The 15,029-nt window shown below is 37.5% G+C and overlaps 1 protein-coding gene across 1 annotated transcript; it reads right to left on the bottom strand.

Annotated features, from left to right (window-relative positions):
* Positions 1-1,667: 1,667 nt before the first annotated feature.
* PM20D2 (peptidase M20 domain containing 2) lies at positions 1,668-14,044 on the bottom strand. Its single transcript, XM_019743313.2, has 7 exons — positions 13,427-14,044; positions 10,844-10,992; positions 8,152-8,294; positions 5,213-5,367; positions 3,397-3,535; positions 2,243-2,350; positions 1,668-2,015 (listed from the first exon to the last, which is right to left on the bottom strand). The coding sequence occupies exons 1-7, from the start codon at positions 13,880-13,882 to the stop codon at positions 1,861-1,863; spliced, it is 1,305 nt and encodes a 434-aa protein (XP_019598872.2). The 5' UTR covers positions 13,883-14,044; the 3' UTR covers positions 1,668-1,860.
* Between the last annotated feature and the right edge of the window lie 985 nt (positions 14,045-15,029).

Raw genomic sequence — 15,029 nt, 5'->3', positions numbered from 1 at the left:
CTCCCAATGAGGACACAATGCTGATGCACTATAATGGTGAGGTCTGAGCACTGCCATCTAAATCCCTGTTCTCACTGTTTCCAATTTAGAGGCTTAAAGTTTTATCCTAGGAGAATATCTGATTATATGATGTACATCAAAGAGAAACAGGTATTATTTTACTGTTATACACAACAGGAGCTGGCAAACTTTTTTGCGATGGACCAGATAATAAATATTTCAGGTATTGCAAATTACATCATCTGGTATCTGTTGCTTTTTTCCCCCTACAACCATGCAAAAGTGTAAAAATCATTTTTAGTGCTAGCCATATAAAACCACGCTGCTTGCCAAATTGGGCTGTAGTTTGGGAGACCCCCATATAGAAGATAAGCAATTCTCAAGTACTAACTCTCCCCCAAACTATTAGGAATTAGAGGTTCAAAGGACTATAAGTATAAATGATTTAATCTAACTTTCCAAATGGAGACTAAAGGCTCAGAGGGGCCTAAGTGGCTTGCTTACAGCAAAGGCCAAATGCTCACTTTTCTCTCTTTCTCCTTCCATTTTGGAATGTTTACCCTCCAATTTGAGGAGTCCCTTTAAGACAAAGTATACTGAAGGTTTACTACATTCACAGCTTATAACGTTTGTTTTACCAGATACTTTCTTCACATTCTTTTATCTGTTCAAGAAATTCACACGAAAATATGAACCAGGAAAAACTTATAATGTGTTTAATATTGGGCTAGCACAGGGTTTAAGGGGGCTAGAATACTATCCCCTAAACTCAGTAAACTACAATATTGTCCAGCCAGGCTGGTTTCTGAAGAGGAGCCTGACTAGGGCTACTAGGGAGATGGGACCAGTTATATGACGTTCATTCAAGATAAGTAGATATCACTCTTCTTTCATTAAGTCCTTTTAGTAAACACCTTACAGGAAGAGTCCAATCCTATCCATCTATAATTTTTCCTATTACAGTAACATGGAATTAGGAATAACATTTTAATGCCACTTCTCAGTTAATTACATATATATATATATATAAAGAACATTTTCATTTTCCTTCAAATGATAAAACTAAAGCTTATTCTTTGTACCTGAGTTTCTGCTTGTTTCCCACAGCATGTCTGATTAAAAACCTGAGTTTATTATCAATGAAGAGATTCTCTAAACCAAAACAAATATAGTTAGATATTACAATGAACTTGCCCTAAATTTAGAACTTGAATTTTAAAACTACTTTATAAAACAATTTTACTACCATATATAAAAACAAACCCCACAAAACTTTCATGCATCAATTCTGAAAATAAGGTGTGAAATCTCTTGTATCTTTTAAAATACACTTATACAACATATACAATAATTTATAAAATATTATCACTGATAAACCATAGAGCAGGGGTGTCCAAACTTTTTCAACGGTTTTCACCAAGGGCCATATGCAGTAAAACACACAAACAGCCGGGCCACTCACTCGAGGTGAAGTACGTATTGCCTCACCTGGTTTATTTAAGTAAACTAAATACATTTTTGGAAGTTGCTGCGGGCCAATTAACAATGGATCATGGGCCGCAGTTGGCCCGCGGGGCGCAGTTTGGACACCCCTGCCATAGAGCATCAGGTTATTTAAGAAATGCCACCACATACCAGCTCCTGAAAGACCACAATTCCATCAAATATAGATTTGTGAAAATTTTAATTTTAGATATTTGGTAATGTGTTTTCTCCACAATGTCCTCACTTTTCGAGTAAGAGGAATTTGACTCCTTTAAGATTGAAAAATAAGCATGCCCACCTCCTTTATCAAAAAGATTAAGGAAAAAAATCATCACATCTTCTTAATGATCCATAAGTGGCTGCTAAATCTTCCTTTTATTCTACTCTATTTAAAAACTCTTCTTCTTGAAGTTTCAACTTAAAGTCCTCTCTGATTCTTTCTAGCAACTCTGGTTTAAAAATAACATCCAACGCAGTCATTGCCAGAGCTTTGGCTGTACGCAAAGTGTAGAACTGAGCTTCTTGTGATCCTAAAAGTTGGAGAAAAATAAAGATACCTCCATATTTATTACAAATTAACATATTAGTTTTCAGGTTAGCTCTCAATATCTAAATTGCTTCCCCACTGCCCGCCACAATACAGTGTGTTCTGAGGTGACATTAGGAAATGCAATAACAATAAGCTAAACTTAAACAGTTAGAATGGTAGCCACTACTACAAACAGAGCACACGCCAAAACATTCACTTCTAACATACCTGCAGCTTCAGTATATTGTTCTGTATGATTCAAGGCATCAGATCCAATGTAAAAATATGGATGAATCCCAGGAACCACAAAACTAACATTTCCAAAATCAGTAGACCCTTGGAAAGGTAAAACAATCCATGAATTTCTAATTGCTAGTGCAATGGATACTACAGACCATACTGATATTATTTAGTCCCCTTAGCACCTGTCATGATTTACTGCTCCTCCTCTTCTAGAAATTCTCTACTCCTTTGGCTTCCATGACTCCACTCTCTCCTGACTGTGTGGCTTCCTCTCTGCCTGCTGTCTCCTTCTCTCCATGGTTTCCTTTGCTTGTCTCCTTCCTCAGTGCTGGTGATCCCTACGGTTCATCTTTGTGCTTCTCCTCCCTGTGTACTTGGGCAAACTCATCAACTGCTATGTTTTCAATTACCTTTCAGATATTTATAACTCCTAAATTTCCAACATAGACATCTTCTGGGGGTTCGAGTCAACAAGCTACTGGACAGCTCCCTGTAGAAAGCCTATAAGCACCTCACATTTAACGTACTAATCATTTATGACAACCCACCATCCCCCAACCTGCTCATTCTCTTGAACTTATCTTAATGAGTGCCATCAACACCCCTTTTTAATCACCAAGTCTTTCTGAGTTTACTTCATGAACATCTATTATTTTATTTTAGGAGATACATCTCTAACATGCAAACATATTAGTAATTCTTTCAAAAGGAAAAAATCTAAAATACCCCCAATACACTTATGATTATTTAAATTCTAATAGTTGTTACGCCTCAGAAATTGAAAATGAGCCCATATAACTAAGTACTCAGTAGCCTGCATGTTGGTAACTGAGAATGAATTAAAATTTGATTTTCCCTTAAGTAGCTTATTTAAAACTTAGCACTAAGCAAAGTTAAACACTAGAAATATTTAGACTATAAAGTATGCTGGCTATTTCTAAAAGCAAATCTGCTCATTTGACACTCTACATTTACTGAAGAGTTTATTAGTTTCTTTCCCCTAACCATTAAGTTTGTGAAAGTTATCATGAAAAACATCAGCATACCTCCCTATCTCCAAAGCTGTTAAACAAAACCATTTAATCAAAGATCGTATATCCCATCCTCAAATAACAAAATATATTAAAGAACTAAATTACCTGAAGAGCTATTCAAAACTGCATCATCTTCTGAAATGAATTCTATTCCTAGCTTTTCCCCGTTTTCAACATAAGCTTTCCATAGGCTCTTATTGGGAAGAACATTGTAATAATCATGTGCTCCACCTTTAATTTCTACCTAATAAAAAATTAAAAAAGAAAATTTGGAAATAAAAAACTCAAGTTCACTATCTAAATTTCTAACCAGCAACGCTTTTTTTTAAAGAAAGGTTTAAAAGAGGGCACTTTTTCTTCTGGATATAAACACTCTCAAATCTCTTACATTAAAAAAATATATATATTTTCTATAACTATAGTTCCTAGGACCCTACCTCCTTTCTTATACATGCTTCAAAACATGATGTCACCAGGCTCTACTAGCCAGTGGGTCTCAACTTCAGTCACCTAAGTAAGGTGTGGAGGGGAGCCAAGCATCTCCATTTTAACCAGCACCCCCAAGTAATTCTGATGCAGGTGGTCCAAAGTGTTCCACTTTGAGGAACACTGCTCTAGGCTGTGGCCTCTAAAAGAAAGAAATTAATCTTTACTAATATTCAATATACAAACTGACACTGACACCAAGAGAAAGATAGAAGATTCACAATTTATAGATTCAGTTTTGATTAAATCGGAATGAGTACTACACCCTCACACTAAAGGGAATACCTATAACATTAGCAAAAGCCAATTACAAAATGGCAGAGATGACATTTCCTCTATTCTTAGCAACATCTAAGTTAGAAACAATGACACCTTAATCAGATATTACAAGTCAGCCAAAATATAAAAAGTTATTAAAAGATGCTTTAAAATACAGCTTTAAATCCAATAACAATGAACCTCATCCTAATGGAATATTATATTGTAGCTCATGATAATAGTTCATATATTTAATTTATAATATTTAAAATACTTATAATTATAAATAAACAAGGGATAAATGCTTGATTTTTTAAGTCTTTGGACACTTAACATATCCTGTCTGATAATTACCATTACTATCTGAATAAATCATACATCTCCAGTCTAATGAGGGTAGAAAAAAGATAACGTACTATGTATGAGGGTTAGACCCTAACTCTTCAGAAACACTGTTTCATTTAATTCTTACAAGAACCTTAAGATAGATTATATTATTATTCCATTTTTAGAGAGAAAAATGGAGGCCCAGAAATATGAAATAACGTTTCCAAAAGTTACAGAATCAGTGAGGCTGAGGGGCCAGATCCAGATCTCATCTCCCCAGTTAGACTCCAGGCTCCCCCAGGGGCAAGATTTCTGTATCCTGTAACTTCTCACCCCACTGTATGCCCCACATGATTGGCCCCAAATGTCATTGACTTTATGGTTCAAATGAACAAAACCTCTTGACTACCTTCTGTGTCTATTTAACGTTCACTCTGTAAGTAAGCAAGCCATAAGTATTTATAGCACTACTACTCATAGCTGTAACTTCTCCAATAATAGCTTTTGCTGATTTTGCCATAAAGGTCCCTTTATAGTAACTATATAGAGTAATTCTAAAAGCATAACTACCAGTAAGGAAGGATATAACTTGCAAAAAGGCAGGAATTCTAGCTTAGCGGTATCAGTTATTCTAATTACTGCGTAATAAGACAACTGTAGTCTTCCTTATCCAAACACTGAGTAAAATAAATAAGAATTAAAGACTTTCACATCAACTATTCAGTCAACTTATTTTACATATTCAAGACATCAGCATATGAAAAAGAAGCAAGTAAGGTTTTAACCAAAGTTAATATAAACAACCCCAGCCCTCTGATTATAACTTAAATTAACTCTTAAACGTTCTTACTGTGCACCCAGTAGCCAAAGCTGCAGCTCTGAAGCAATCTTCTGCCTTTTTGGTCAAAACTGGAAGTTCTCTCATTGAAGGTGCACGGAAGTAATAGATTAATTCAGAATAAGAAGGAATGATATTGGGTTTTACACCACCATTTTTTATTATACCTATAAAAAGAATCAAATTACTGGAATTGAGCTTGGAGACCATTTCTTTAAGCTTAAATATACCAATAAACTTTTTCAGCCAATACGTACATAAAGAAAAATAATTTATTTGCTTCACAAATATACCAATCAAAGATTTTGATGTGTTGTACAACAAAAGCTTCTATACATGGAGTGATACTTTCTGACTAATAGGAAAAGAAATAATTATTTACATGTGCTTTATTCTAAGGAATTTATATAATAAGAAATTATGATTCCTGACTACAAAAAAAGTGTTAGAAATTTTTATAACTATATGAAGCCTTCTGGAAAATACTTTTATTTCAGTAGGCTTTATTACAATTGTACATATTGACAAACTTTTGACATAAGAAAAGAAAAAAACCCAATGGTATGAAGTTCTGTAATTACCCTCATACCTCAAGAATTCCATTAATATTTTATTTATTATTATTATTGTTATTTTTTTGGCTTTGGCAACAAGGTGTTTAGAAAATGTGTTTGGGGAAAAAAATATATATATCTTGATAAAACCGGATAAGGGGGCCTTTGACTGCTGGTGCCTGCCAGCTCCCAGCTTGGACGGGCTGAAGGCTAGGTTTCAAATCAAGACCAGAGGCCTTTTCCTTGCAGCTGAGTGGGCTTCTTCAGACCTCCTACCCAAACCTGGAGATTACTCCAGATCTGTGACTCATCCAGTTGACAATGACTTCATGCCACTTCATGTCCCAATGCTTAATTAACTTGGCACAAATGGGGAAAAAGCCCTTTGCGAAAGCCCATGGAGGTGGGGTGACTTTCTCTCTGCCACACTCTTCAGAGAGCACGAGTTGAATCAAGGAAACCAGGAAGGTGGTTATTCCTCTGTCTCCAAACACCAGGGGGGTTGCCCGCTGCGACCTTTGGTGAGCTCCAGGCCACACCAATACATTGAGAAAGGGGACAATATCATTTGCAAGTTTCACCTCACTAGGTACAGGGGCTTTTTGCACTGATGAGAAATGCCCCCACCCCCACCCCACCCGGACTGAGTCACTAATGGAAAGGAGCCCTCCCACTCCCCGCCTCCTGAGGAAAAAAGTGTTTTTTGTTTTTTTTTAAAGAGGTGCTTTTGCTGAGTATTTCCCTGAAAAGCATGCCAACAGTTTGGTTTCCCATCCTCCTGGCCAAAAAAGAGAGCAACCTTTTAATGAAACTGTTTGTTTGTTTTTAAAGGCAAGAAAATTTAAGCCAGAGCAGATACAAAAAAATGAATTATTTGGGGAACTCTAAATCCAGTTGCAGCCTAAGAAGCAAGCTAAAACTCCATTTTTGAGGTTTGTGTGGGCTTTTTTTTTTTTTTTGAGTTGAGACCTTATTCCTGAGCATTTATAATAAATACTAATTTCCAGGCCTCGTGCTAACCTAGAGTGAAAAAGAACAAAACTCCCCCAAGTGAGCTCAGGAAAGCTCTTGGGACAGGATTCACAGAGACACTAAAGTTCCTCGAAATATGGATCCCAGCTATGCCACTAGGACAGCAATACTGCACACAGCAAAACCTTAAAAACACCCTGAAATTGAAAGAGAAATAAAGTCCTGGGGGAAGGGGCAAAAGTGACTTTTTAAAACTTGTGTCCTCATTTACTTATTTACATTTATTTTTAGGTGCACAGGGAAGTGTGTCTTCTCCAATGTCAAGAAGTGGCGTTTCCCAAGAATTGAGCTACTGAGCTAAAATGGCTGCCACTGGGAAAACAAAAAGCAAAAAACTCTGCTTTCCAGTTCCAGCTGAAGGTGACTTTTGAAAAGTGCAGTTGTTCTCAGCAGCCATTCAATAGTCCCTCATTAATTCATTATTTTGGGGAAGGGGACACATACCCAAAGAAATGGCAAAAAGGGAAGAGAAAGAGAAAGAAAGTGAAGTTCTTCTGTTTTTTCTCCATGAATATTTTAAATGGCATTTGGCTCTGTGAAAATAATTTTCATGCCAACAAGAAACCAATGCAGGTCAAAGATCACTAAGTACTATTAACTGTCAAAACAAATGCATTTATTTGGAACTATACACAGAAGGAAGATTTATCCATTCAGTTATAACTAAAATAGGTATGCAAAATCTAATTTTATATGACCTAATTTAAAAAATATACATTTTTAACATATTCCTGCTTATTCCTTTTAAAGAAACTAAGGTAGGGAATTGGTAAAAGTGTAATTACAAATTGATTTCAGGCAACATAAAAATCAGGTAAAGAATGGATATTAAAGTATAATAAGTTCACAAAGTATAAGGAAATAAATTAAAAACTAAATTTGTACCTTCAAGATAGTTCTTTATTACTGTAGTTATATTAAGGGGATACAGCTAGTTTTAAAAGATGTTACTCAGGATTAACAGCACTTGAATAAAAAAAACCAGTAAACATAACTTTTTTTTAAATTGAGGAAATGACACAATTTCGGTATCATTAAGGGACAGTTAGGATACTGGAAAATCAAGTTCGAACTTTCAAATGACCAGAGAAAGAACACAGATCCTTACATAAACCATCATCTCTAATACTCAAAATGACCATTCCATTTATGTATAAATAATCTTAACTGTCTTCTTACCCACATGTAGACAAACGTCCTAGTATCCTGTCACATAACTTCTGAAAATGTTTACAAACTTCAGAACATTCATATGAGGTACATATAATGTTTCCTTTTTTTTTTAATGATCAAATTATTAAGTAATTATATTGCACTGAACTATATTAAGCACAATCTATCACACAAAGTATTTGACATTCATACCATGAGCTCTCCAGGTTGGTTTCATTTGCTGTCTTAACACGGACAGATTGGTGTAGGCAAGAACAGCAGCGTCTAATGCATTGACTCCCTCCCAGGGATAAGCAGCAGCATGAGATGCTTTTCCATAGTACTTCACAGTCATACTAGGAAATAAAACATCATTTGGAATTATTTTCTTCAATATCACTCAAGTAATAAAATCCAAGTAGTCAGAATTACCCACCTATTAGTCAAAATTAATTCAGGGCTAGAATTTTTATTTGCAAATCACTTGTAGCAATAAAAGAAATTTACGTAGCTTAGTTGTAGTTTATTAATACAGTGATTGACACAAAGAAGCAGGCCAAAAAAAGAGAAAAAGAGAACTCTGATCAATCAACCTTCTGTACAAATTAAATCTGTACACGATTCAATTCAAACAAATATGCAATACTGTACTAAGTGCTGGAATTACAAAAAAGATGACTCTTGTCTCCTTTTAAACTTCATTGTGATATTTTTATACCAAAGGTCTGCAAAAACTCAGATAATTCTGTCTTAACGGTAGGGGAAGGTCAAGGAAACAAAAAGGACGTGGCATTTGAAATGGGTTAGGACAACCTCTAAAACTCAGATTATATACACATTATAAGATACTGTAGTATTAAGCCAGTTGTTCCTGACCAATATTTTATTAATGTTCCAAAATACCTGTATCACTAATACCTTAAAATTTTATAAATTATTGTTATTCTACTATAAATAGTTCCCATACCAGTCTAACTACTCAGATACAATTAAAAAATAAAAAAAATAAGGTGTAGAGAAAGAATTGCATATTAAAGAGTTATTTATAAAGATGACTTGCTTAGATAACATTTTTAGCCAACTGATTAATAGTACTCACATTTAAATTATTAAAAAGCCACTCTAGCCTTTTTCTTTAAAACAGGCTACATTCTGAAGCCCTTAGAATGCTTATGATATCTTTTGACTGATTCCAAACATTCTGTTAGGAAAACAAGTAAAAGCATCCACACATTTTTAAGATTTTAGGACACTTGTTATTTCTTCAATATATATATATCTTATCACCATCACCCTGAAACTGGAATTTTAACAAAACTATGATAAATTTATAAAGTGGAAAATGATGTCCTTTATGAAAATGGCTCTAGCACCATTTCTTCAATGGTTCAGACCTACGTACATTTAAAGCACAATAAACTACAGGAAAATAATGTTAATGGTTGTTTTGTATCAGCATAGTACTTTAGGCTTAAAAAATGTATTTTAAACAAAATGATATGGAATGATTTTCAAGACATATTGCTTAATTTTAAAAAGCAACGGCCACACCAACAATATATTTAGCAGAATACTTCAGAGTGAAAATCCTCCTTTAAAATTTAATTTATACATGTACTTATTTACGCCTATAGATATACCCTCAAAGACCTGGAAGGATACATACCTTTAGAGGAAGGGCTAGATGTGGGAAAGGTAGTCATTAGGGACATAGTGATTTATCTTCCTTATAGTTAGAGATCTTTAAGATTAACAAGTTAGTAATTTTTTTTAATTTAATTTTTGTTCTTGTTCTCTTTTCCATCTTAAAAGGGCCAATGAAAAATATCTAAACTAGACAGACACTCAGAAAAGGCCTGAGGCCAACTGAGCTGACTTCAAGATCAAGGCCAAGAAACCTACCCTAAGTGCTAGAAGGATAAAGGGTTGGAAAGCCTGCATGCAGCTGAAAGCCGCCTCTAGCCAGAGGCAGTGGCAGAGACTTCTAAGAGCAAAGGTTTTCCGGAGGTGTACTAGCGTACACTACCCGTGAAACAGAAGTTGAAAGATTCTTCCTACTGTCACAGCACTAATTCTTGGTGATAAGAACAAAGATACCAGGACAGTTGTAACAGTCACCCTCTAAAAACAAGGCCTGCTGGATGCTGAGTTATAAAATAACTGAGTATAATCTAGAAGCACTGCTGGGGTGTTCTGCTATTACTCCCTCAAGGAGAACATGTGTTTTTCCTAAAGCAGTTGAGCAGTGGCTTCTTGGGACTGGACCACTAACTGGACCATCAACTATGATGGTTGAAGTTTATGGGGTACAAAAAGCACTTCAATGATGCATGCTCCTTGGTACCCCCACCATCAAAAGGAGCTCTTCAACAGAGAAACATAAAAGGATTTAGCACCAGACACATCAGAAAAGCACAGATTGGCAAATTCCTTTAAAATCCACAGGTAGTTTCTGTATTCTCACTCAGGAATTTATCCTCTTTGCAAAGAACTCAAATTAAAATAAGTGAACTAGAGACGTGTGTTTTCTTCCCAAGTCTAATAAAGCTGTTTCTCGCAAATCTATTCAGTTGCAAAATCAGCATATTAAAGGCTACATTATTTTCCAGAAACCAGATTACTCTCAGATAGTTCAAAATAGAACGTAAGTGTCAACATATTCTGTTTGCTATTCTTATGCTTTCAGCCATTATTTTAATAGTCCAATCATGAACACCATATTAAATCTCAATTAGAAGAGGCTTACCAAATGTGATTCACTGGAAATCAAGCAAGACATCACATCATTATCTTTTAATTTACTTTTTAAAGGTATAAATATGGAGTTTTAGTCTCCAGTTCAGATATAAAAGTATCCTGATAATCTGTTTTCCACTAAGGAATTTATTTCAACTTGATTACTTACTCATGTTCAGCCACATCAGGTAGATAAGCAGCATTCTCTTGGGATGGATGGGCCATAAAAACAACATCAAGATTTTTAAAAGCCCCTGCTTCAATTAAATCAATTTTGCCACCACCATCTTCTTCTGCAGGAGTTCCCAGGACAATTACCTAGAAGGAAATACGTGTATCAGAGCAAAACAACAAAAAAATCCTAGTAGGAAAATGTCAAACAAGGTCCTTTGCATAGGTATTCACAATTTACATTAAAGTCCTCAAACTATGGAGAGATGTTTTTGTTCCGACACTTAAATAATGCAGTGGGCATCAATCTATGGTGCTAAATTGATCACAAGTTTTAACTTATATTATACCAATTTGGCGTAAAGTATGTACTAAAGCTACTACAGGAAATTTTTCCTAATTTTGTAACTCAACTTTTTTTTGACATTCAATATTATTTTATATTAATTTCAGGTGTACAGCATAGTGGTTACACATTTACATAATTTATGAAGTGATTCCCCCAGATTAGTGATTCCCCCAGATTCCCACTAGAGTAGTCTAGTATCCGCCTGGCACTATGCATAGTTATTGCCATATTATTGATTATATTCCCTATGCTTTACTTTATATCCTGCTGACTATTTTGTAACAACCAATTTGTACTTCACCTTTTTCACTCAGCCCCCCCAACCCCCCTCCCACCTGGCACCATCAGTTTGTTCTCTGTATCTATGACTCTGTTTCTATTTTGTTTTTTTTGTTTGTAATTCAACTTTATACAGTGACAAAGACGAAAAAAGATAAATACTATAAGCTAAGTTCCTCCAAATTCTTTAAGACTTATTTCTTAAAGCTTCTTCTTGACCAAGCTTTTAGTATATGTATATAATTATTCACAAGCACTTTACTGGTAAGGAACTTTCCAGTTATTTATTAGTTCTCCTCACAACAACCGTGTTGATAGGTAAATGATCTGTATCATCATTTTAGGGAGGGTGGTTTGGAAGCATAGGATGAAGTATCTCGTCCCAGGTCATAGAGCAAGTCTTCAGGCAGAGCTGGGACTAGATGTTCAGGCTTGAACTTACTGAGCTACCTCATTAAAAGGTCTTAACTTATTATTCCTTTATGAAGAACATTAAATAAATCATAAGACCACAGTTAGAAATGGCCAACTATTACACAAACTTACTAATTCGATTCCACCAGTTCAACCAGGCAGATTTATTGGTCACCAAACACCTAATTAAACAAAAGAGAACTTTACAGAATAAACATTTTACTTTGATATTTAAGCTTAACTTCTTCAAACAATTTTTTTAAAGCAAAGAAAAATTATCTATAAACAACGAATATACTTTCAAGGTGATGTGTAAGAACACAATACAACAGGTTGGAAAAAGTCTTGGCTTGCAAGGGGAATCGACATTAATTCCATTTTCACATAGGAAAAATAACCTTGCTAAAAACTCAGCATTACCAATGGAAATTAGGAGTGTGTACAATTCCCAAAGTCTAGCTTTGGTTAGAAGTTATAAAACACCCAAACTCTTAAATTAAGGTGCTGTATACTCTTAACCCTTGACCTATTAAATCTGATGACTTCTCAAATTAAATCTTGCTGACTTCTCTGAACTTTTGATAAACCTGGTTAAAGCTAAATCTTCTCCAGTGTTTCATGCAATGGCAAAGGACTCCTGCCCCCTCCCCCCAACAAAATAAAAACCTAACCAGATGCAAAAACAAGCCCCAGAGGCAGAAAAGAGAAGGCAGGTAAAGAAGAAAAGCCACATAAGATGGAACTGTTAGGATAAAAAGAGAAAGGTTACTGACACTGGAAAAAATAGGCTAAAGAATACAACAAAACAGTCTTCCCCCTAACCTGAATGATGATGATTGAATCTTAGCTCACAGAATGAAGAATATACCATCTGGAAAAACAGAGTAACACACGATTAAACTTGTCCCAAGAAACTTAAACGACATTTCCCCATTTAAAGAATTGAGATATTTCTTAAAATCACGAAATAAACATTAAGACTCAAGGATCAATTCATTATGTAGTAAATGTTCATTCACTTCCCCATTCTTTGTATACTTCTAGAACATTGGTAGTTCTAACGATTGAAAATTTCCTATCCAAATACCAATGATTCGAATCAGAACAGCACCAATGACTGCCAACGATTTCTGGACGGTGCCTAATGAAAAGAGGCTGTAGGTTTCCCTACATCACACCTCCTCCAGAGATTGCACAACCTCTTCAGCAGACTGCGGTCGCCTGTTACCAAAAATAAGCCGTAACGAAAACCAGGCTTGGTTCTAAATTCTTTCCAAAGGGAGAGTCCACTCAATTGTTTGCAACTACATAAGAGGAAACAAAAATCTGCAAAATGTCGCTAGGTCCTTAACTCATGGATTTTTATCCAGGGGTTCTGACCTCTGGCAAAGCACAGGCTCGGACGTCTAGTGCCGTCCCTTACACCGGCCTCGGGGCAGGAGGGGACAGGTGCGCACGGAACGCGCGGGGTCCTGCCATTCGCGGGTCGGTACCGGCCCGGGCAGGTGAGGGGAGTCCCGCGCCCCGGCCCCATCTCACCTTCACGGGCGGAGGAGGCCCGGGGAGGCCCTCCAGAGCCCCCTTCACGCCCAGCGCCGCCGCCGCCCCGACCTCGGCGATAAGGTTGTGGCCGCAGGCGTGCCCGATGCCGGGCAGCGCGTCGTACTCGCAGAGGAAGCCCAGGTGCAGCGGGCGCGGCGCCGCCGGGGCCGCAGGCGGCTCCCACTCCGCGCGGAAGGCCGTGGGCAGCTGGTAGTGCGGCTGCACCGTCCAACACGCAGTCGGTGGCTCGTCCTCGAAGAAGCGCGTCAGCACGCCATGGGCATGGTGCTCCTGGTAGGCCAGCTCGGGCTCGCTCCAGATGGCGCGGCTCAGGGTCCCCAGGCGCTCGGCCGCCGCGTCGATGCGCTCCGCGGCGCGCAGCTTCAGCAGCTCCAGCTCCGAGACGCCGTCGCAGGCGCCCCGCACCGCAGGCTGCTCCTCTCCGGGTCTCATCGCGCCCAGAGCTGGTGACCGGCTCGAACGCCACTTAGGTCGCTCACTCCTATCGCACCCCGCGCCTGCGCACGCGCCCAGCGTCCGCAAGAACTAGCGCGGTGTGCGCAGGTCGGCTCCACATCTCCCGGAGACCCGTCCCCGGTCCCCGGGACCCCGCCTCCAGCGCCTCTCGGGAAACGAGGTCCGCCCTTGCTTGCAGCCCGCAGAGGCCGAGAGCGCTGGGAAGAACAAGGGGTTCGGGGACTCGCCATCTCCCTCCTCCTTAGTCCTTACCACTGAATTAAGCTCTAAAGCTGTCCTGACTTTCCCGTTGTTGCTTAGTTCCCACAGCAGCGGAATAAGAACGGTTTTATTGGTTAATATCCATCAGAGATAGACCACGTGGAACATAGACCCCTGAAAAATGCCACTCTCCTTTTCAGAACAGTAATTAATTATACGAGGCTTTTAGTTCATAAAACTAGGTGTCAATATAAATGCTATACAAAGAACACTGGTCTATAAACTCTATATATATACTTAATTTTTCGGTACTGCTCTCACTTTCTTCTCCTTGAGGTTGCTGTATTATTTAAAAGCTGCAACTACTCTATAGAGCTGTTTTCTCATTAGCATCAAAACTTACTAGTGTCTAGAACAGCACCTGGAATGTAGTCAGCACAGGATACGTATTAGCTAGTGCAATCTATTTGAGTAGAGTAGAACTAGAACTTTAAATGAGGGTTTTTTTTTTAAAGCCGAAACCACAGAGTTAATAAAAAGATTTATGGTCATAGTTATTCATACTGTTTTGTTGACTTGGATGTTTGTTTTGAATAGTAATCACTGTGAAGACACAGCACTGCTCGTGCTGGATGAGGTTATGGTTATGGCTCGGGAAAATGGAGAGAACTTTTATTGCTCCTTTACTCTCATTGATAAAACATTTAGATCTTGGAACCAGTCCTGTGTTTGTGGGTCTTTCAAAAGATTCCTCTCTCAAGCAATGTACAACAGATCAGACAATTAAGTTTGCAAACTTTCCCCTGTGCATTTACATGGTAGAAAATTCACGAACTTAATTGTCCACTCTTTTATGTATATATACCTTGACCATGGGCACAGCATGGTTAAAAATGACCTTTACTAAAGATTTACTTCTCAA

This window comes from Rhinolophus sinicus, linkage group LG05 (assembly GCF_036562045.2).
Source record: "Rhinolophus sinicus isolate RSC01 linkage group LG05, ASM3656204v1, whole genome shotgun sequence".
In the NCBI taxonomy this organism is placed as follows: domain Eukaryota; kingdom Metazoa; phylum Chordata; class Mammalia; order Chiroptera; family Rhinolophidae; genus Rhinolophus; species Rhinolophus sinicus.
The sequence above is the reverse complement of the archived record's forward strand: the minus strand, read 5'-3'. Positions and strand labels throughout refer to the sequence as shown.

What these genes read in the sequence shown, in the direction of transcription:
- PM20D2 (XM_019743313.2), bottom strand. Translation starts at nt 13,882, where the DNA reads ATGAGACCCGGAGAGGAGCAGCCTGCGGTGCGGGGCGCCTGCGACGGC. An exon ending in CTTTGGCTACTGGGTGCACA is followed by an intron (nt 3,536 to 5,212) that starts GTAAGAACGTTT and finishes ATTTTTTATTAG; the next exon opens with GTAGAAATTAAAGGTGGAGC. An exon ending in AGTTTTGAATAGCTCTTCAG is followed by an intron (nt 2,351 to 3,396) that starts GTAATTTAGTTC and finishes TACCTTTCCAAG; the next exon opens with GGTCTACTGATTTTGGAAAT.